Source organism: Liolophura sinensis, chromosome 9 (assembly GCF_032854445.1).
Source record: "Liolophura sinensis isolate JHLJ2023 chromosome 9, CUHK_Ljap_v2, whole genome shotgun sequence".
Taxonomy (NCBI): Eukaryota; Metazoa; Mollusca; class Polyplacophora; order Chitonida; family Chitonidae; genus Liolophura; species Liolophura sinensis.
The window spans coordinates 15,752,706-15,776,033 of NC_088303.1; the positions used below are offsets into that span (position 1 = coordinate 15,752,706).

At 37.6% G+C, this 23,328-nt stretch overlaps 1 protein-coding gene across 4 annotated transcripts in view; it reads left to right on the forward strand.

Moving 5' to 3' along the window:
• Positions 1-23,328, forward strand: part of LOC135474659 (dynactin subunit 1-like) — a 36,797-nt gene that overhangs the window by 4,739 nt on the left and 8,730 nt on the right. Inside the window, exons 5-29 of one of the 4 annotated variants that reach the window (XM_064754193.1) lie at positions 699-713; positions 2,704-3,011; positions 3,493-3,690; positions 4,040-4,111; positions 4,750-4,857; positions 5,275-5,371; positions 5,726-5,804; positions 7,098-7,257; positions 7,866-7,970; positions 8,556-8,657; positions 9,201-9,290; positions 10,319-10,435; positions 11,392-11,491; positions 11,945-12,030; positions 12,578-12,592; positions 13,066-13,193; positions 14,035-14,149; positions 14,925-14,978; positions 16,002-16,133; positions 16,618-16,701; positions 17,490-17,555; positions 17,897-17,999; positions 19,284-19,313; positions 22,002-22,101; positions 22,420-22,513. In XM_064754193.1, the coding sequence (XP_064610263.1) occupies positions 699-713; positions 2,704-3,011; positions 3,493-3,690; positions 4,040-4,111; positions 4,750-4,857; positions 5,275-5,371; positions 5,726-5,804; positions 7,098-7,257; positions 7,866-7,970; positions 8,556-8,657; positions 9,201-9,290; positions 10,319-10,435; positions 11,392-11,491; positions 11,945-12,030; positions 12,578-12,592; positions 13,066-13,193; positions 14,035-14,149; positions 14,925-14,978; positions 16,002-16,133; positions 16,618-16,701; positions 17,490-17,555; positions 17,897-17,999; positions 19,284-19,313; positions 22,002-22,101; positions 22,420-22,513 (2,558 nt within the window). The remainder of the gene's footprint in view (positions 1-698; positions 714-2,703; positions 3,012-3,492; positions 3,691-4,039; positions 4,112-4,749; positions 4,858-5,274; positions 5,372-5,725; positions 5,805-7,097; positions 7,258-7,865; positions 7,971-8,555; positions 8,658-9,200; positions 9,291-10,318; positions 10,436-11,391; positions 11,492-11,944; positions 12,031-12,577; positions 12,593-13,065; positions 13,194-14,034; positions 14,150-14,924; positions 14,979-16,001; positions 16,134-16,617; positions 16,702-17,489; positions 17,556-17,896; positions 18,000-19,283; positions 19,314-22,001; positions 22,102-22,419; positions 22,514-23,328) is intronic. The other 3 variants (XM_064754197.1, XM_064754194.1, XM_064754196.1) reach the window with 3 other exon arrangements.

Consider the following 23,328-nt stretch of genomic DNA (forward strand, 5'->3'; position numbering starts at 1 on the left):
CACCCTACTCATCCATTTTCGTGTTGTATTCATATTAAACTGCAAGCCGGGACGAAGTACTCCCATTATCTTGATTGGACAAAATCAGCCATATGACCTGCCAGAATGGAGATCACAGTCTAGCTGGCTGGAGTCACCACTTGCCAGTGTTTATATTTAAATTACTACATGTACATGTAAAAATTACCAAACTTTTTTGCTGGCCGTTTTTAATTCCCAAAACTGCGAGACCATTTTATCTACTTCCCAGACTTTTTTCTTTAAGCTAGACAGTGTTTAGGAAAAAAGGACATGTTTTTTGTTGATAAATGTCATGTATTGTATACCTTGATGGCAGTTTTGTGTGCGTGGAAATATATCTAGTATTTATCATGAGTGTTGATTCAGTAAAAGATTGATAAAATACTTTTTGTTGTTTATCTGACAGACAGGCATGCCCTCTGTCCGGTTTAAGATTGTTCTTGCATTTATGATCTTTACTGGAGCATTTCTTCTCAACCTGAAGTACTGTGTGTGGATCTGATACAAAGATTGAATATTTTGTTGTAAAAAAAAAAAAAAGTAATGTAAAGATCACTGCAAGATTTTCTGTATAAAGATCTGACTGCAATGTCATCTTAATACCTGACATGTTTGTGAAGTAAAGTCACTATCCTGTAAACTTAAAACATTTTTGTGCTAATATTATCTTAATTCAGGACGTTCAGTGGCAGGTAGGTACCAGTAAAATCCAGTTCAAAGAACTTTCAGGCATAGCCTCTCTTACAACAAGTGCACTAAGCCTAGCTAATTTGGATATTTTGCCATCTTGGACCATGTCAACATGTCAATATGAGTACCCTTGAAACTCAGCTTTAATTTAAAAGTTCATGTACATTGCAATCCAAAATTATTAACATGTTGGCTTTTTTGGAGCTTGTGTATTTCCCTTATGAGAATCCTGATTGGTTGGAAGCTTAGTCTTGTATGAAAGAGAGGCTACAAGAAAGACATCACCATATTTGGCCACATACATACATGTACATGATGTGCATGGCATCATTCGTTGTCTGTGATTTGTGTGGCATGATATCTTCTACAGTCGCAAGTCCATACCTTTTATTACCCTTGTCTTGATCTCAACTACTAATACCTGAATTTCACAATGTCACCATGAACAAACCTTGATGCAGTCATTGTTAATATTTGCTTAAATTTTGACAGTATTGTGTGGAATTTACTTGTGTATAACCTTGCTTAAAATAACCATAACTTGTGGATCAAGGATAGTAAGTTGCCTGTAATTTGAAATAACAGTAAATTCAATAATTAGAATAATCATACAGGTGAATATGTTAGCCTCCCCATGGAGTTTGTTAATGATTCCAGTGACACCCGATAATGACCACAAATGGTGAACTTCAAAAGATTGCACGCTAACTACATTTCTGGCCTTTACTTACCTAAGACTTGTATTATGGGTTACCCGTTTGGTTATGTATTCTGAACAGACAAAACGAGAATCTTAACTGCTTGATTTACTGACACTCATGTCACCAACCAATCCTTCATCAGAAGTAATATTTCACTGATGCAACTTTCATCCAGGTAATGAATATATATCCAATGAATTGCATGATTCATTATTAAATGTAATACCTTACCACTGCATGATTCATCAACATGATCAATATTTTATCAATACAGGAATTGATTAACTGACATATTATCTGAACGATATATCCTTCACCTTACAAGAAAATACTTAACATATGCCTCATTCATCTAACAGTATATTTATGATTTTATTAACCATGAACAGTGAGCACTTATTTTTTAGCATATACATGTATGGTGAATGTGGTAATTAACACTAATGTTTTTGGTGTAAACCTGGAGAAACATTTTTCGCTTGATTAATAAAGTAAAGACGCATTTGGAAATCCAAATAAACTCTTCTATTTAAGAAAATGGCTTGTGTACTTACTTTTCATGTGTAAATGTATGTGTGCAATAGGCATGGCTGGTAGACAAAGACTACATCTCAGATGCATATATTTTGAAACAGAATTTTAGTTATTTTAGACAATTAATGATCAGTTTGTAACAAACTTACATGTATTTCAAACCATTTTGATGTACTACTAATATTTTTAAATTGCTGCAATAAAACATAGTTGCAAGAATCAAGTGTATGTACCTGTATATGCTATTTGGCAGAGAGCTTGAGGTTTGTGCTTTTGTGAGATGCTGTTGTTAGATGATAGGATATATTGAATGTTCAACATGGACTCTGATTGGTCAGCTTATGCTAAAGTTTGTCACGCGCATGAGCCACTGTAAACTGAGTTTATTTGAAGAAATGTGATGCATGTTTTCTTTCAGTGCTTGTTTTCGGCATTCTGCAGAGAAAACAGCAGAATAATTGTGTGTAATGTTGTAATTTCTTTACACATTTAGAATCTTAAATGACAGTACGTAAAAAATCCTACCTTCTAATTTCAAAAAGAAAAAAGACCCTTTTCTTCCGTGTAACTATGTCTTTGACTTAGTACCTTTTTAAACAGTTTGATAAAGAATTATCTGGTTGCTAACAGTAAATTATCATTAATTTCATTCTTTGTAGATGTTAGCAAAGTGATGTAAATCCATTTTGTGTGATCAAGATTTGGGCATAGATTGCCAATAGATTTGTGTATGACTTTTGTCTTCCTCTGATTTCAGGTAGTGAGAATTTGGCAGAGATACAGTCCACGCCTGTCAAAGGTAGCAGAGATGGCGGAGAGATGTCCAAATCTATGTCTGCAATTCCAACGCCACGGTCCAAGCTGGTTAAGGAGACCACCCCTGCCGAGGAGAGAACACCCAGCAGGGGTATACCAGTACCTAAAACAACAGCAGTCTCTGCAGCAGTGACTTCCGCACCTGCACCTGCACCAGCACCAGCACCCACTCCCACCCCAACACCCGCGCCTGCACCATCCATTCCTGTGGCCTCGCCGGCACCAGCTGATGTGCCAAGTGTGTCAAATGTAAGTATGGATGCCAGCTCGTGGCTAACCCTCTGTTATACCAGCACGTTACCTTTGTACATCATCAGTGAAAAGAGTACAAGTTTTCATCCATGCACATGTATAACCTCTTACACTGTATCAGTCTTCTAGTCTCTGTAATACTCATTATTAAACAGAAATTGTCTGAAACAGGAGATGATATTTTAGGGAGATGTTAGGCTTTCAAATGTAGAAACATTTATTTCATTGTTTTATTTCATTGGTGTTTTACACCGTAGTCAGGAATATTCCACTTTTATTACGGCGGCCAACATTATGATGGGAAAAAACCGAGCAGAGCCCAGGTGAAACCCATAGGTTGCTGGCAGTCCTGTAGAGAAATTGTAAAGTGTACTGGAGCTGTACATAGACCATTTTTCCCATTGAGTTTGTGAAAAATTTTATGTGATTTTATTCACCATGATTCAGCAAAACTGAATTTGTGTGTCATTACTCCCAGGTGTCAGCGGCAGACATCAGTGCTATGAACACATCCATCAACGACAAGATGCAGTCGCTACAACAGCAACAGGAGATGGACGGACTGAACGCTGAGATTAAGGACCTTAACGAAAAGCTGGAGACTTTGAGACTAAAGAGACAGGAAGATCGGGCCAAGCTGAAAGAGCTGGAGAAGCTCAAGCTACAGGTGTTACAGGTGAGTCTGTTTGTTACAGGTGAGTCTGTTTGTTACAGGTGAGTTCGTTTGTTACAGATGAGTCAGATTGTTACAGGTTGGTCAGATTGTTACAGGTGAGATCAAGATATTACTTGTCTTATCCTGTTGTGAGTTCTAATCCGGCTTTCTCTAATTTGTCTTTTTGATTATTGCTACTGACACTTAGGTGCAAATTTCAGTTCACTTCATTTGACAGATATAATTGTGGGTGCTTTTGTTCGAACATATTGGAGTAAACATTCAAACTCTTTCAAGTACATCAAACAAAGATATCACAACTGTTAATATGTAACTGGTTCTGTGATTTCTGTATCTGTGTGTTTTTCAGCTCCAAGAATACAAGACTAAGTCCTCAGAGAATCAGTCGGACTTACTCAGACAGCTTCAGGCTGCCAAGAAGGTGAGAAAAAATTCAGCTGAATTATTCTGCTAATCTCCCCCACAAATGTAAAACAATATCTCTTAATTTCTTTACTAACAAAAAAGTCTATTAGCTATATGTTAATTTTAATGTTGTGCAAGTCATGTGTGTATATTTTGTGGTTTAAAATATATACAAAATTATGTTGTTATTAATTCATTACTTGTTTTTGTTTGACTTGAAAGAAAGAATGGTGTAATGGGAAAACTCATGACCTGGCAAAAGTACTTGTGTCAATACGGTTACCTCGCATTTGCCTGTGCTGTCCCTAACACTCAACACTGTGACAGGGAGTGTAATTGGTTCAACTGTAGAGTCAACCTAATTGGTTGATTTATGGACAGGATGTTGCAATGAGAGACCATAATCTAGTATAATCTAGGAAACTAATGGCATTTTAAATGCCTTATGCCTACCTCCTTAATTCATGTTGATAAGTCCTCAGTCTACACAATTTAACAATTTTCAGCTAAGACCATAACTCACCTCAAACACTAGAAAACACCTTCTGTGTCACGACTGTGCATTCAGAAGTTTTGGCCAGGTGAGTGTTGTTTGTCAGGGATGATATAGCGATGACTTGTGTAACTGTGAACTGTGGCCTTGTATGTTGACAGGAAACCACTGATGTCCAGGAGGCGTTTGACCGTTACAAAGAGGACCTGGCTGACCTGTCTGAGACGATTGAAATAGCCACACTGGACAAGGAGATGGCAGAGGAGAAGGTAAGGTAGTGTACTGGTTAGACTTCTGTAATTCCTCAACCATTTCACATGTTTGCGTTTTTTCAAGCCTATTCTTAGGGAATTATTCTGTGTTGACTGATAAACTTATACCTCTTGTGAACTCCTGAAACTGATCAATCCACCCAATGTGGTTTTGTCTCCAAAATTAAACCAAAAATATTCATGAATTGCTCTTTAATTTGCGAAATGGTTGAGGACTTGGACTATGTGTGAATGATTACTTACTGAGCATCTTCCCCAGAAAGTATGAGGTGGCCACCATGGCCTACTGGTTAGTGTGCTAGCGCAGCACAAAACCCAGAACTAAGAGAACTAAGCTGTCTGAAATCATATATATTGCACCATGTCAGAAAAAAATGGCTGAATCAACTTAGTCATCGTTGACTTTGTGGACAGGCTGAGGCTGCTCAGCAGGAAGTGGAGGCCTTGAAGGAGAGAGTGGAGGAGTTGACCGTAGACCTGGAGATCCTCAGAGGAGAAATCAGTGAGAAAGGTACGTCAAGCTAGTTCTCTCTTTGTAACAAACTTATTCATTATGCCCTCAATCAAATGTACAATGATCCCTGTGTTATTGCTTTCCAAAATCCAGAAATCGAATAAAGACGAAATTGAGAATACACCTGTTTCTATTGTCAAATATTGATGTTTTTATGATTTACCTGTTTTTCAAGGCTTTCTGAACATGTAAATATGTCTTCAGCAAGAGAAATTAACAAGATAATCCACATTTTCATAAGCCTTAACTACCAAGCTTATTATCATATTAGAGTGACAGTCATGTTTATGAGTGATAAAACGTACATTTTTAGTTACTGATTTAATTGGGCTGCTCTGTTTACCTCCCCAGGCACAGAAGGTGTAGCAGCGACATTCCAGAGCAAACAGCTAGAACAGCAGAATGAAAGACTGAAAGAGGCTCTAGTCAAGTAAGCCAAAACAACCTACTGTGAAGGACATAAAGTTTTGCCCTGGGACTTGAAAACTATACCCCTGGATTCATTGCGTTGATTGTGGTTGTTACTGACCGGGCACCCGGGGAGAGCATCAAGGGTGGTCAGGGGATTATACTGACAGATGGTTGTATCTATCTGTAGATAAAAACCACATACAATCACAGGGCTTGAAATTTCCACCCGTCTACCCTTCGATCACGGGTTATTTGATGGCAAAAGGCAACACAACAGTCTGTTGTTGCTGGTGACAAGTAAATCATGTCTGGCCAAAACTGTACAGGAAATTATAAAACATGCATTTTATATTTATGTAAAGCTAGTGACGGTGTTGTGTGAACTCCTGATGTGATAACAACTCAAGCAAATCATGTCTCCCAATATGCCAGACTTGCACATAGTGATACCGAAAAGGGGTAAAAGGAAGTCGTAGTAGTTTTTGCAAACCGCTCGTGGAGTATGTTTTCTGTGTTTAATTCGAGGTTCCCAATATAAAAACACGGGGAAAGGAAATCTGCAATAGGTGGACAGTTCCGACTATAAAGAAACAAAATGTTCATGTAGACTGACATACTTATTTGGAATTGTATGATGACAGATATTTCTCAGTGAAATTCGTTTTTAGCGGAAATACATTTGTACACATATCTGTTGCATGGTGAGGGCTCTCAGCAGACAACAGTTCACCAGATAACGGTTTGAGGTGACTTTCAGGTAGGCCTGACCCGAATAATCTGTTCGTCTGCAGTGTACATTGTGCATGTACATTCCTTGTTTGATGTGGTCATGCTTTGAGACAGAGTTTGGAATTTAAAGGATTTGATTTAATGATTTAATAGACATCATCCGCCTTGATACGTTGTTTGATTTTATTGGTGGGTATATTTAGAGATGTACGTGTAGGCCTCCTGGTCGTGAGACCTGCACACCTCACTGTCAGTGACTTGACCCTATAGTTGCTAAGTGCCATGCAGGCCAATCAAATGGGAGGGGCTGAGGTGGTTAATCACTCTCTTCTGTCATCTTGCTGCCATCTCAAATCGTGTGAAAGTAAACAACAGTAACTCACATGCTAAAGTCATTTACCTTTGAAATTTGTACATTCCATGTTGGAAAGTAACTTGATAAAGGTCACTGGTTTACCCTTGTTTCCTGCACCCATAAAGTTGATTCAGACTGCCATAATGAAAGTGAAAACTTCTTTAGCTCATGTATGGCATTAATAAATGTCAGATAAATAAATTGTGCCTCCCTTTGTGATCGTTACAGGATGAGGGATTTGTCAAACAATGAAAAACATGAAAACCAGAAAATGACTAAACAGATTGAGAAAATGACCTCTGACCTCACAGCTTTGAGGAAAGAGAAGGAAAAAAGAGCGGAGGAAATAGCCAAACTGTCCAATGAGATTATAGAGCTGAAAGAGCAGGTAACCATTTAGGGCTGTCCAATGAGATTATAGAGCTGAAAGAGCAGGTAACCAGTTAGGGCTACATTTTGGCTTTTGTGAAAAGACATAGGTATGAGTTATAAGTCAGGAATCCAGGTAAAAGTAATATACAATAATGTAGTGCTAGCTTGCTCTCCAGCCATAAATGGGAAGGCCTTCTAGCAACCTGTGGTTGGTCGTGGGTTTCCACAGGGCTGTGCCTGGTTTCCTTCCACCATAATGTTGGCCGCCGTCGTTAAAGTGAAATATTTTTGAGTATGGCGTAAAACACCAATCAAATAAATAAATAAATCAATAATGCAGTTAGAATTGGACTGCTCAATTTAAATGGCACTAACTGGTGAGCATTAAGCTTTTTCAAACCGTGTTTAGGACATGTTCTTTTAAGTCTAGGTTAAAATTCAGAACAGTACCAATGATCATTCATTTCTAATAATAATGTTCATTAAGATTTGTGTCATTTGCAGAAATCTTCTTCGGGAAAGTTTTGAATGCTTAAATTCTGTGTTGGGAGTGTACAAATGTGTCATTACTTTGTTTATGATGCATGTCACTGTTTGATTGGTTTGAGGTTGCTATGGTTACAGGTGGATGCTGCACTTGGTGCAGAGGAAATGGTGGAGCGATTGTCGGAGCGCAATCTTCAGTTAGAGGAGAAAATACAAGAGATGGAAGAAGAGAAGGCAGATCTGGTGAGGCAGCCAGAATGTATGGTTGACTGTGGTTAAATTGAGCCTTACATGCATAGTAATTTTGGTTGAGAGAAGGCGCATTTAGCTATTAAATGTTCTTTTGCATTGTGGTAGTGGCTTCAAAGAATGGTACCGTTTTTTTGATAAAGTCTTTCATGTTATATGTTCTCCCTGGTTTCCTTCCAGCGTATTGCTGGTGGCTGTGGAATAAGCATACTTCAACTTTAGACTAGATGATATAATAGATGATGTATGAATATTATGTAATTTTTCTGTGTTCAGACAATGTCTTCTTCATGAATAAGTGTTAAGTATTGTCTTTATACTGTAAGACTTATGTGAAAATTGTCAGTTTTGAATCTGGTTTCAAAGGCTGAAGAACTACTAAGGTACATTAACGGCCTTCTGTGTAATGGTTTATGTATTTGGCGAAAAGTTAATTTATTTTGCCCACTGAAAGTTTTTCAGGCCAGCCTTTTTGTGGTTTGTCTCTGGGCTTTGTATTACAGCTCTTACAGTCTGACACACTTAACATGTTTTAAGCCAGCAAAGAAATACATTTGGTATATTTCTGTTCTGTGATAGGAAGCCCTGAATGAAATGAATGAGGAGCTACAGGAGAATGCCAAAGAAACAGAGCTGGAAATCCGTGAGGAACTTGACCTGGCTAATAGCAAGATCAATGAGGTATGCAGCTCACTCCTACTTTTATTTCTAGACCTGGTTGCTTTAAAATCTTCATTTGTTCTCAAATAATCTGTGTTTGAAGATTCAGTCTTTTAAACCAATGCAGCTGGGCCCAAACTGTCTTTTCTATGATTTCTGAAATGTGTAGAAGAAAATGAATTCCATTAGATCCTTACGTCACCAAAAAGTAGTCGTAAATATTGATTTGTCAGTAATACATTCTTGGTGTCCACATTCACTGGGCTGACATGTTGTTTTCCCCAAAGCTGATGAGCTATGATGATTGAGGTCACAGGTTCAGATCTAGCTCTTGCTGGTCAGGAGGTTTATCAGGTACCTGGCAAAGGTCTGTGTTTTACTAAACCCGACTTTTGCTGTGAGAAAAATTGAATTTGTCATTACACACTTTTGTTAAATAAATAAAGAAATCATAAGTTTTTCCTCATCACACGCACTCGCTGTGATTATAATATAGCTGAGGTTGTGTTAAGCCAACGGCATTCATGCGTCTCACCCTTGATATGCTTGTTTTCATTCCTCCAGCTTGTGAGAAAGTTGAGTGCCTCACAGGAATCCATGGCCGACTACGAGAACACTATCTCAAAGTTCAGAGAGCTGGTTGCACAGTTACAGGTAAAAAAAATGGAGATTTTTCTGGTAACTCACATGTATACATCTGGGAACCTCCTACTTGACATTCAGACAGATCTGAAATTAAGTGATTGGATATAGTTACTGGATTTCAGATGGTAGAAAGGGTAGAAGTGTCTTCACAAAATGTATCTGCAGTGTCATGAGTTTCTAGACTTGGTTCCCTCAAATATGAAGCAGACATAGTAAATACCATCCAAGGGCCGGGTAAAAACTGAATTTGGCTGATGATATGAGGTGAAAATGTCTGGATTTATAATTACGTTTTACAAACACTAATTGACGCTCGCTTCAGGGGTTGTATATCCAGGGTCAGCCCTGTGTCGGATCACACATTAGACCTTGAAACAGGAAGTTGTAACTTCCTCGCTTGGTATTCACCTTTAAGGGGATAGCACAACGACTGTTTGACCCGTATCAGTATAATGGCTGGAGTGGGGCGGCTTACTTGCCTTAGGTAAGTGGTCTCATTGAAGCAGTACTAGATGAAAGAGCGGTGAAAATCCGCCGTGCAACATGGAGGCACATTACATGCACTCTAAGGACTTCTTTGTGGTCATATGAATTGTTAAATAAGACGTTCAACGTTAAGCACTCACTCACTCAAATAATTGACTGCATTTCCGTGGGTAATAATGCTGCATTTACCCTGTGCGGTTGGTTTTGTAGACTTGTCAAATTTGAAAAGTCAAATGAAAATAGGACTATTTATGACATAACTCTATTTAATAAACTGGCATCACATGATGCAATTTGTTGAATTTTACAAGTTGTATAAGGACATTTTGGCCTATTTTTTTTTTATTTTTCAAATTTAGTGAGATACCATATGAACACGGCTTAAGCAAAAACCAAGCCAGAAAGAAAAGGACAAATACACAGAGCATCCTTCCTGTGTGGTTGGATGAGGTTAACCTGGTTGCAGTCAGTTGAAGGGTATCATGTAACATGCCCATGTTCCTAAGGGTAGCATAGTAATCTACTTATATTCCCCACATCATTTTGTACAGGCACAGAATCGGGAGCTACGCAGCAAACAGTCTGAAGCAGAACAGAAAGCAGAAACACCCGTCATTGAAATGTTTGACTACAAGTCCAAGTCTGCTGACATCAAGGCATATGCCAAGGTAAGTTCACACCTCACTGACATCAAGTCTGCTGACATCAAGGCCTATGCCAAGGTAAGTTCACACCTCACTGGGTTAAGTATAGAAGTATGGTAAGTGGTTTTTAGGAAAGAAATCTTAAAGTAAGTGTAAGGGGTGATATCTTGAAAAGTACTGCATATATTGAGTTTTTCCACATACATTGTATATAGCGCACAATAACATGGGTGGATGGGTGGGGGTCAGGTGGGGATCCATCATTATAGCACAGTGTGCATATTAATTACTGTGCATTATAAATATTCACAACTGAGTGTATTGTGTATTATAATCAATGTTAAGGTAAATGTGGTATCTCTAAAAGTACTGCATGTGCTGGGCAGAAGATTTAGATACATATAAACCACAGTGAAACGAGGGGATGGTATATGGTGTACATACGCATGCTCTGTGTTCATACTAGTTATCCTATAGTAACAACTTCACAACTTCAGCGCATGTATTGAGCTGCAGTTTTGCATTCAAGTGACTCATACAGGCGAGCTCTTTGATAGTCCTGCTACTAAATCTAAGTTTAAAACTAAGTTATATTGCCTAACTTTTTGTATTCAAATTGGAGATTTTGACACATCTTTCAAGATAACATTGATGAGGTGGCCAACATTTTCATTTGTAGGCCAAAATATAAACTCTAAAATCATATTATCTGATTTGATGTTAATCAGAAATTGCGGTGTAAAATCCAACGGAAAGCTTGTTATTCAAAATGTTTTTAGAAGTTTATTCAATCTGTGAGGGTATGCTGTGATTTTAGATGGTTAGGATGAGTAGGATGAGTAGGTGAAGTTGATGTTCAAGTGCTAAGGAAAAAAAAAAACATAGTAAAGTTGGCAATGGGCATGATAATTCTGCTTTGAATCTCAACCAACCTGGCCTACATCAGGTAGGATAATTGTGTCAGTTGTTTCTGTCTCCAGACGGTTGACATGGAGCTGAGGAAGTTGGATGTTCAGCAGGCCAACCTCCATGTGCAGTTCCTACAGACCTTCATGCCTGACTTTTTCATGAACAGAGGAGGTGACTATATTTTTTACATAATGGGGAATCTTTCCCACACTTCCAGGTCAAGTTTTGGGGACCACTTTGACGACATACACCTTATGCTGAAAATGCCAGTCACAGATCCTACCAAGACTGCTCTTAGTTTAAATCAAGGAAAGATTCATATTTCAGTTTACTGCTACTTCACTTCTCACTAACAAAACAAGTATATGGATCCCAACTTCTATTTATGCTGAAATGTCACTTACTGAATAAATAGAAGTGTAAAGATCCATATATTTGTGTTGTTATCTAACTCACCGTCTAAATGCCATTGAAAGAAGCTTACTATTCACTGTGATACAGAGATTGTATCAATATCAGAGGTGATTCTTTGCTGATAAAGATGACACTGTGATACAGAGATTGTATCAATATCAGAGGTGATTCTTTGCTGATAGAGATGACAAATGGGTCGTAATTTTCCAGGTGATCACGACGCTGTGCTGGTGTTGTTGTTGATTCCTCGTGTTATAGCCAAGGCAGAGTTGCTGGCTTCTCAGGTGAAAGAGAAGGTAAGTGTTTAACAGTTGCTGAGTCTTTCACCTATACCACAGGAGCTATGTTTCTGCCCGCATGTATGTTTTGTTTTGTCTCTACAGAAAATATTATGTATGGATTTGGATTACGTTTTGTGAACAAACTGGCTTTGGGCTGAGAGCCAGTTGATTAAAATTTGATGGTGATCCAGGTGGGGATCTGGATCCAGGAATATTTTAATCAATAGTGCGCTATTAAGAGAAAAAAACTGGAGTGCAGTGGATTTGAGGGAATTTGTACATCTTGCTGGGGTGGAGGTTTTTGCTTTCACTTTCTTCTAGTATATACATACATCTAAATATAATCCAAAAGTAATGTTACCCAATTCTTTTCAATTAAAGATACTTTCCATGTTGCAATATTTACCATGAAAAAACAGTTTGTGGCTTCTAAATGTACCATTAATAGAAATTGTCAAATATAAAAACTGTAAGTGACTTTAGAGGTTGACTTTGACTGACAATGTCCTTTTGTTTCCAAACAGTATACAGGTATTTCATGCAATGTGTTATCCTTTTTCAGGTTATTTCAAAGAAGGTTGGATCATTTTTCTGTTTCAGATTTCTTTTTTTATTTGGTTCATTATTGATTCTCATTTTAGCTGCTGCTCAGTTTATTTTTCATGTCTGTTGATATTTTTGTAATTTTCACAGTTCGTGGTTGCATACTTTCATATCAAAGGGGCAAAGTTCTCTGTTATATACCAAGAAAATCCCTGAAGTTAACTTGAAGACATCTTTTTCAGCTTATACATATATATTTTCACATTTGTATGAATTAATCATTTAACATCATTACCTATGAAATAACATACCATATGCCTGTTTGATGTGACTATCCTATAGCTTAGTTTTTAAGAAGGTTGCAAGTAGTTTTTTATTTTTAAATGCAGCAACATTTAGGTCTATTCACAGCTTTGTGATTCAGTCTTTCTGTTCTGAGAAATTTTAAAGCCATTCTGAACTGTTCTCAGTATCTGATATCCAGCATCTAATACTGTCTATTTCCAGTTTGAAGTGTCAGATACAATCGAGCGTGAAGATGTGCTGAAGAGCCACAAGGCAGAACAGTGTAGTTATGCTAACCAGATGGTGATGATGCTGAATCACTTACAGGGAATACTGAGACAGTACGACAGGTAAGGAGGCTGGGTCCGGGGCAGAGAAGGTGGCCTGGGGTTGTCAGGTGTCAGTAAACAGAGCAGTGTCTTGTGAAAACCGTTTGTTTACAATTAATGGAGAAGAAAACTTTAAAAAATGACACTATAGGCTGAAAAGAGCACATTTTTTTCAATCTCGTGATGCCTGTTGCATAATTTTTCAATTTATCCTCGCCACACACGTAAAGCCTGAAAACAGTAAAGCTGGCATAAATCGCTGAGTCCATCGCGTCCTCCATCTTTAACACCCTGTAATTTATGCTGGAGGTGTGTTGTCTCTCAGCCACTGAGAGTCGTTAAAACTGCTGGCTTGTTCGTGTAAACTCCTAAGTCCAACATTCCGGTTTCCCGATCTTCAGGCAGAAAACGAACTGTACTGTTCGCTACCTTCTGGGAAAAAGAGTTCTACCAGAAATGTATGAACTGCACTTCGGCGGTTTCCAACAGCAATTCTCCTCCTAACACAGAAGACATCAGGACAAGTTCTTAGGCAAAATGGAGGTGCCCACAGCGGATTTTGGCACTGACTTTATTTATAATTTATCAAACTGAGGTACATATTAGAATTTTTTTTTATGGTATACACCTGGGATGAAATGCATACTCTTTTCAATGGTATTCGTTTGATAAGTAAGTTTTCTTCTCCTTTAAGCTGTAGTCGAGACCCCACTGGAAAAGGTATAGTCCCTCCTGATTGTGGGAGGCAAGTGGATGGCTTATCCAGCTGATACCAGGTTCTTGGATAGATTGTGTTATGTCTTAAAGCTTTATCCATTTCTTGATGTGTTAACTTATAATGTAATTACATTATTCATGACAGTGCCCTGAAGACATGCTCTGTGGACCTCTTCCTGAAAATTGGCACTCTCCTGCCCGAGATGGGGGCCCATGAGAAATCCGTGGACTACTTCATAGATCTGCTGAGGAAAGATCAGGTATGTGTTGCCAACTTCCACTGATGTCAGGTACATACAGAGAAAGAACTGCAACGTCCACTGTAAAAATGAACAAGATGGCAAACTGTCACCTCAAATTTAAACTGTTACAAAAGGTCTGACTTACCTTAAATGACCATAAGTTTGCACATTTTTCCTGATTCTAAAAGTTCATTGATTTTAGAAAGTTGTTTTGAGCTTTGCTGTGAACATGGGATGATATTCTACAAGAAAATTGTAAGTTTCAGCACCAAAAATAATATTATGTGACATTGATTTGCCTCTAAAAATGCAGTTTTCTGGGCGAATTTTTAGGTCATTTAGGGTATTCTCCATAACATAAAATTCAGGATAATTCATCAGTGCATAGCCGTACTCAAGATTAAAAGCTGATAACATGAAGATCTAGTAAAAACAAAGATGGCTGATGAGATGTTTTCACTGACTACAACAAGAAATATCTACCTGACCAACAATAGAATGAAATGTGAATTAATCATGCACAAATCAGATGTGGATAATGACATTTGTTATGTCAGGATTTAACAGATTTAGCACTGTGGCTTATAGTAGGATAACAGTGACTTTGCTCTTCATTTTATCATACATGAAACCCTGCTTCTGTTAATAGAGAAAGCGAACAAATTGATAAGGGTGATATTATGTTTGAAATGTTCAGATACTGTATAAAATTTTGTCATCATATAATTATGTTACAGTAGTTGATAATTCTGTTGATGTTACTCTGTTGATATTTTAAACCATGCTGTTGTAGTTGGATGAGACTGTATCTCTGGATCTGCTAGACAAATCCATCAGCTATTTCCAGGTAAGATTTAATTATCTCACTGAAAGATATGAGCCTTTGAAGGGAAAAAACTCATTTACAGCTCCCTCAAAAACATGGCTGTTTTTCCAAGCCTGAAACACGTAAAGCCTGAAAAAGGCAAAGCTGGCATAAATCGCTGAGTCCATCGCGTCCTCCATCTTTAACACCCTGTAATTTATTCTGGGGGTGTGTTGTCTCTCAGCCGATAAGAGTTGTTAAAACTGCCGGCTTGTTCGTGTAAACTTGAAACCTACTTCCAACATTCCGGTTTCCCGGTCATCGGGCAGAAAACAAACTTTTGTTTTTTTGCAATAAATGTCAATCCATGTTTTAGAATGGACAAGAACCTATTTGTTTAATATTAGATATGTGACACAGATAGTGGATTGACTGAAGTGTTCCATATGTAGGTCTACCTCTAGTCTCTTCCACAACTCCCAACACATTTAAGACTAAAAATTATCCTCTGGACAGAATCTCAATAAGCTGATGGTCATGGTTCACTTTCACAGAACTTCAGAGGTCAGCAGGATTTTTTTAAAAATCACATCTTACAGCAGAATAACCTCGAGAGTTTCAGTTAAAAAAATGTGATATATGAAGTTTTGTGAATGTGGTTTCAGCACTTTTAACACCAGTGAGAATCACCTGGTTACATGTGTAGGTAAATAACAAAATAATAAATTCATGTGAACGACTATAGTTGGTGCAGAGATTTCGTTCTACTTGTTTTGTTACAAACACTATTATCTGCATGTCAAGAGGCTTGTAACAAAGTTGAAACCAGCTCTGCATGAAAATAGCAACAATGTTAAATGATGTTTCATTCTGGCTTTAGTTTATCGTAAAATTCTCACTTAAATGCTGTGTTTTTCGTCTTAATTGTAAGCTTTGATTCTGAACAATGTATGCATTAGCTATTCATTTCAAGAATTTCAAGTACACTCAACAACCAAATCCCAGTAGTAGCATATGCTCCTCTGCATAACATTGTACTTGGATGTTAACTCTTGAACTTTTCAGCAACTGTACAGTGTATTATTAGCCAATGAGAAGGTAGATTGTACAACTCTGCTGTCTGACCAAGTTAGAGTGGTGTTAAGTGCATGTGATGCCATCTCCACTGACATCGCACGACTTAAAATACTGCTTCAGGTAAGTAATTCAGATACAAACACTCCTCCTTATATTAGGCAGTAAGGAACTGCTTCACCACATGTCAGTACATGTATTAGGCTATTAACTCTGTGGCACAGTTATATGGACCCCTAGTGGAACCTCTGCCCATACATATGAAGGTTTGCCAGCAACTTGGTCGTGGGTTTCCCTTAGGCTCTGCCCAGTGTCATCCCACCATAATGCTGGCCGCCGTCGTATGAATGAAATATTCTTGAGCATGGTGCAAAACGCTAATCAAATGAATAAATAAATAAATAAATACACTTACAGGCAAAGGGCACCATTATGCTGGCTGCAATCATAGAAGTGAAATATTTCAGTAAATAAACTTAATGGAACAGGGAATGATTTACAATTTAGCATTCATGTAATTGAACAAAGCACTTTAGAGAACAATAATTTTATGGAGTACTGTGTCTGCATATTAGTTTTACTCTCTCCTTCGTCCTTCTATCCCCAGCCTGGCCAGGAGCAAAGTGAGTTCTCCATTTTGCTGCGAGATCTGGAGACTTGTAACACAGATACAAAGACATGTGCACGCAAGGTGAGAAGCTGAACACCCTCCCCAGGGAGCCTGCTTTATGAAAGAGTCACATCTTGCACTCATTGAGAATGTAGATCACCATGGTAAATGCATGTGATACAGCATTGCAGCAGTTTGTAAAACAGGCTCCTTGAAAAGGTTTTCTGAGCGGTCATCACTTCAACCTTAGGTCATTTTGGCATAACATAAAAAGACCATGATCTTATGTAGATCTTGTGCACTTACATGTAGCATTGTCGATTTGTGGGAGTTCATTGATAATGGGTCATTGATTGATTGTGCCCTAATCATGTGCTGGTGGTGGATTCTAAGTTATTGAGACGTGTTTCACAGTGACTACATGTACATGTACGTTATGGTGATCCTGAAAATCAAAGCTCCCATAATTATATGGTCCTAAGCGAACCTCTTTAGCAGTCAAGTGACAACCAGTATGTACTGTTTTCAGATCTTTGCTGAAAAATATGTATGTAGCACTGGCTATCTGCATGCGTATTTATTGAAAGTGTTGACGATGTTCTAACATTTTGAATTGTTGACATTATTTTAACAGATGTGTTGACCATGGCCAGTCAGTTACATCTAATAAAGGTTTCACAACGTTGAGACCAGTTTTTTTGTTTTTTTTTTCGTTTGAATAAAAATTTTTGTTGAATGGTTATGTACACCATATTTACATTATGGAGTGTCTGATTTTTTTTTTTAGAAACATTCCATGTTTTGACTGCCGACTTAAGCAATTTATTGTCACAACTCCTCCTGTCACTGTTTAATGTTGTCAATCACAGATTAGAAGACGCCTGCCACAGCAGGAAGGCTCGGCTACAGCCACGCCTCTTATGTACCCGAAAGAGGTAAGATGTTTATTACCATCTGAGATGAAACAGATATTCAAAAGCTTTGTAAAAGTATTTCTTTCACCTGTAATCAGCGGATTTCATCAACCTACCCCAGATACTAAGAAAAAAAAAATCTAAAAACTAGACTAAGCTTTTGTAATCCATGCTATCATACATATCCTTCATTTATTGCTCTGGTTTTAAATTTTTGGAATTGCCCATTTATGTCCAGCTTCTATTTAATATGTGTTTGCTTGTATTACTCACCAAGCCTAATGCTTTGATGGTCATTACCGATGTTGATAATGTCTTACTTTTGCACATGTTGACTTTGATGGAGATAATACTTGTTGCAGATAAAGGACTTGCTCATGGACTGTGGCAGCAATGTTATCCGTGTCGCTAAAGTGTTACAACTTGTGGGGATAGGGGCCATGCAGCAAGCTCACCTTATGACAGGTAAATAATGACTGTGTATAGGTAAGATAGGTCTTAATTACAGGTGTGATGATTTATAGTTTAAATGCCATTCAGTTATTTGAATCACATATCCCAGATTCTTGTGTTTTGAGCATTCTTCAAACAAGTAGTGCTTCATGTAAGATGACACTAATTTTACATTTTTTTTATTCCTTGACTGGCAATCCCTCAGTGTAGATGATAGGATCACAAGTTGTCTGTCTCCAACAATCTTAAGTTTGCCAAGATGCTTGATTTGTGCAAGCAACTTGAATTGTTTATATACTACTATGTTTTTCAGTGTAAGATGCTTACATTTTAAAGTCTGAAATATATTTCCCCCCAGTGCTAAAAGGTTAATCAGCCTGTGAGGAACATTTCATTGTATCTGCCCAAACTTAAAATGGCAGCCATGCTTTTCTGCAATTTAAGGATATATCGTCTGCAGCTAGTGGTGATAAGTGTTGCATCTCTTGCTTATGCTTTTTGAGTGAGTTTTAAAAGACGGCTGCATTTATTAAAAGTGTTTTTCTGCCAGAACAATTGCTTCAATTCAGAACTAGAGCTGCTGTCATATATCAGTGTATGTAGATTTGCTGTGTATGGACATCCACAACTTTGATCATTCATTTACCCTGTAAGAAATAGAGGTCGTGAAGTTTCTTTTTCCTTATTGAATCGGGTAATATGGGATATAGACTGCTCTGAAATGTTTTTTTCTTGATCTCAGTCATATTCATGATACAGTTACGAATTTTTTGGCAAGGATACATAAATTTTTGTTCATACAGGGCAACAAAAGAATTCAGCAGAAACACTAAGTATTAAATCAGTCAAATACTATATGAATAATAACAAAGTGCATGTGACAGATGTAGTTGTAGATAGGCCTCTGATGTAACTCATGCCATCATTGATCATGGATGCATCACACATGGAAAAGTTCAGTTATAACTTGCCAAATGTCAGTTAGTTTAAGCTGCCTGAGTATGGAGTTAAGCATCAATTAAACTAGAAGATAAATCAATCCATCCAGTGTGAATCATCCCATGTGAATTCTTTCATGCAACATGGTGAAAAATATCGATTTATGAAATATTATCCTTTTACATGAAGTTTGTATAAACTGGAATCGTTATCGAAAGCAGATTTTATCTTCAGCAGTTTTTCATCACCTCTGTCTTGTGTGCCAGCTCCTCCCTTCACCCTTGCCCTGTGTAGTACTACCCTTTGCAGGCTTGTGTGCTGTGTCGTATTCATAGTAACTGATTGATTTTTACACAGGAGGCCGCTACGATTTGGAGTTTTACGAGGGTAACCAACATCGCCTGATCTGCCTGTGTTCTGTTTAGTTCTGTTCAGTTCTGTTCAGTTCTGTTCATAAACATCCATGTCTGGTCATGCATTCCTGCTTGAATGTTCCCCTACTTTGCTCATTTTATCATTGCTGAATGCCTCTTGATTCAAATATTTCTTCATTCTGTTCAAGTTGTATTTTTACATGATTAGATTTAAGCATGTACAAATTCAAGGGGGACCTTCTCCAGTTAATAGTACCTGGGATTATCAAATTGACTTATTCATGAATTTTATATTAAACATCCCTCACACTACAAAGTTGACATGCATGTAGTATTAATTTTTCTAGGTAATGAGCCATGATGTGATGGATGTACCGTAATTCATGTACAGTATCTCTGTATGATGGTAACAAGTATTCTGACGGACCAAGTTACATTGTAGCTATGCTGTCTAGCTTGGCCACTACAATTACATGTACTGATGCATTTATGCAGTTTCTGCAAACAATTTGCAGACCTGTATGATAGATTATGGTACTCTTCCATGTCATATATATGTGAGGCGTCCCTCTTTGTTCCTTACACACTATTTGCATATTCCATCATATCTTGCTTTATCTTTCATGTCAAAGATATCTCATGCAATATCATATTTCAGGTGCCAAGTGTCTGCTCTATCATTAATCCCTGATATGTATAAATGTTACATGTTTATAGGCAAATGTATGTTTCCTATGTGGTTTTGGAATTGGAAAAGATTTAAGGATTCAGTCCTTAAACCAAGCTAACGTTTCCAGAAATAACCAGAGCAGAAGTATTAATGGCACATTTTTGAAGGGATGTGTCCCAAGTCCTAAGGCTGCCAGTTGCACCTGTGACGAGTTGAATCACATGGCTTATATAGTTGTCAGTTTCTTCAACCTTTTCATTTGTACAAAATGTACTTTAGATGCAATGTTTGTACATATACCTGATCATACTTTCTGTGTATCCTCTGCCACACCCTCACGTTTCTCAGGTGTCAGTACAGACCTTGCTCCAGGTCATTATCTGCTTTTATCTCTTAACTCATAAGTATACAAAGAGTGACCTAGAGTGGAGTCTGAGTCATCAAAGAGACATATGTAAAAGGTAGATTACGAATGACAATCAATTTAGCACTCTCATATCTTCCCATTCACTGCAAACAGAGCTAGGCTACATGTGTAGCTTCAAAGGAAAGGCTATCAACTTGTTTTTGGATTTTTGGAGAGCATTGCCAAGGTTGGCTGAATTTCCTGACCCTTCCAAAAATAAATGTATCAAGATTATATTATTCTGACAATTACCAAAGGTTGGAGGAAAAAACATCCTGTGCTGAGCAAGACAAACAAAAGTTAGGAACTGGCAATTGGTTTTATGTAACTAAGAAAGAAGATTGTTACTGGCATACTGTATGCTTAGTTTGAGGCTTGTTGATGCATTTTGACAGTTACCTCCCTAGTGGAATAGTGTTAGGAGTGAGATTTTCTGTTGATGTGCATGGTTATGTAGTACTAGATCTTCTGCATCTTCTCAAAGAGGTGTCCATGAAACTGACGCTGTGTTCCGAGTTCTCAGGCTTGAAACAAGTTTTGTTTGGTTTTCTGCTCTGGGCATGGGGATTATAGGTCTGGGTGCGGAGAATATAAATGAGAATGGATAGGATATGTATTAAGTTTATATTTGTGGATAACAGTTTTCTACAAGCGTATAATTATGCCTGGCTCAAGAAACAATTATTGACAAATTCGTCCATGAATTTGGTATCAAGTTCTAAGCTTCTAAGGTGGTCGATTCTCCTTTTTGACAAAGTAAAGCTGCTGTTGACATCTAACAGTTACGTTGCATGCTTGCTTAAATTTACTGTGATCTCTTCGTTCATAATGTATAGCATTTAACACATCTGAGTGAAGACCTAAGCTCACTAGCAAAATATTCCTTAATTTCTGTCTTTTTTAACCAAGTTTTTATAACTCTAAGGAAAACATATGTAAATATTTTTGGTGTGAAAAAGAAAAGCAATCATATATAAATGAGGCTGGCGGATAAGTGTTTTATGATTAGGTATTGAAAATAATGAAAGTTCAGTTGTGAACCAGATTTTGTCTTTGCTGTCAGTTGGATAATGTATTAGCTGATTTTAGACTAAGAGCTGTGCCCCTTTTGCTGACAAATGGCAAACTATCTTTTGTGTTTTGAGTATTGGTTAGCAGATGATTAACACTAGGTGCAAGCACTTGTACATCGTTAAATCTGTAATGAATATGCTTGCCTGGAAACATTGTAGACGAAAGCTGTCTAATTATTTTGGCCATCTTACTTGATTAAACCTTTTTCTGTAATTCATGTTTCCTTGCTCTGTTCACTACTTGTAAAAAGAACTTTTCCTTACACAGAAGTAAAGGTCTCATTTTGTAATGACAAGAGACTTGGGTTGAAGTGAAGGGATTAATAATGTTTTTCACTACTAGTAATTGCCTGTGGCAAAATCTTTGACAAAAAGGTTTGCGAACAAAACGAATAATTTCATTTCGGTGTGAAGTAGTCAAAAACTCAACACTAATTCTCCTTGGGTATAAACATATTTTACAAACCCACTTCTGCAATGCAAGAAGAAGAGAACAAAACAGGAGGATAGTTTGGAACATTTTTAACATCATGCTGGCCTGGAATTTTACAGACAGCGATGGTATCATGCCGAAGAAGATGGAGGAGATAGCTTACCAGTCTACTGACAAAGTGTACAGAAAAGAAGACAATGGGCCATATGAATGTCTCCGGTAAATTCTATATCAAAATACAATGTTTTTAGTACATTTTGGTCTGGTAGAAGCTAGTCCAGATTTTGTTTGTTATGGCAATAGGCATGGTGCTGAAAAGCCTGTCATATTGAACTTACTGATTTCTTTTGTGCTCGTGAGACATTCGGGCGATATCAAGAAAGAAAGTGCAAATGTGTAGTAACTGTAACAGCCTGACAAAAGTTAATGTCAACATGATAAACATTACATGAGAATGATCATGTCGAAAAAGAAAGCAATAAATTTGTGCAAGCATTTGAATGCTGTAACTAAGTTGGTTAATTGTCTGTGTTTTAGGTTATCATTTGGCCAGGTGGTAGGGACCATGAACAAGATAGCTTCTGCCATGGAGAATGGAGAGTACGATTTTGACGGGACACATGAGAAGAAGGTAGGCTGTCAGCTAGTAAGATGATGCCTGTGTCATGGGGAACACGCATGTGTGACTCTTACCTGTGTACAATTGTACGCAAAAAGGTAAGATGCTGATCTAACTTATGAGTGAACAGTGTTGGTTTTCAACTTGGACTTTGCTATGGTGGTCGGGTCCAGGATCAAAGAAGTAACATTGTGATGATTTTAACTTGGTAATGAGTATTAGGACTGGCTGGCCCATTGTTAGTATATATGTACCATGGTTTGGTGTTCACCCAGAGTTAGTCATGTGTGTGTCCTTCCAACCATCCATCCATCCGTCTATATTTGGTATAAAATTTGGTGAACTTGTTTGTCTTTGGTCTAGTAGAAAGCCTGTCAAAAATGAACATTGTCATTCAATATTTTACTGACCATTGACCTATTTTCTAGTGGTGAGAAATAATAGTTTGCCTGATAGCATTGTATCTCCTAAACTACTGAGCCAAATTCAGGGATGTGTCATTCCTGATATGATTTTAAACCATATAAATAACCTTGAGAACTTCCCACTGCAAGGGTGCAATATTTCAATGAAATTCCAAAACACTGATTCTCTATATTATAACATGGATTACATGAACATTAATAACATGAAATAGCTCTTGGTTTTGGGCTTTAGATGGAAATTATAATCCAAATTATACTCTTAATTGTTTGTAACAGATCAAAAGCATTTGACCACAAATTCTCTGGTGTAGTAATACAGTTTCATGAAAGTTTGAGTATTCAGTTTCGAATATTTTTTCCTGTAATGAAGAATAAAAATTTGAACTAAGGTTCTGAAAGGCT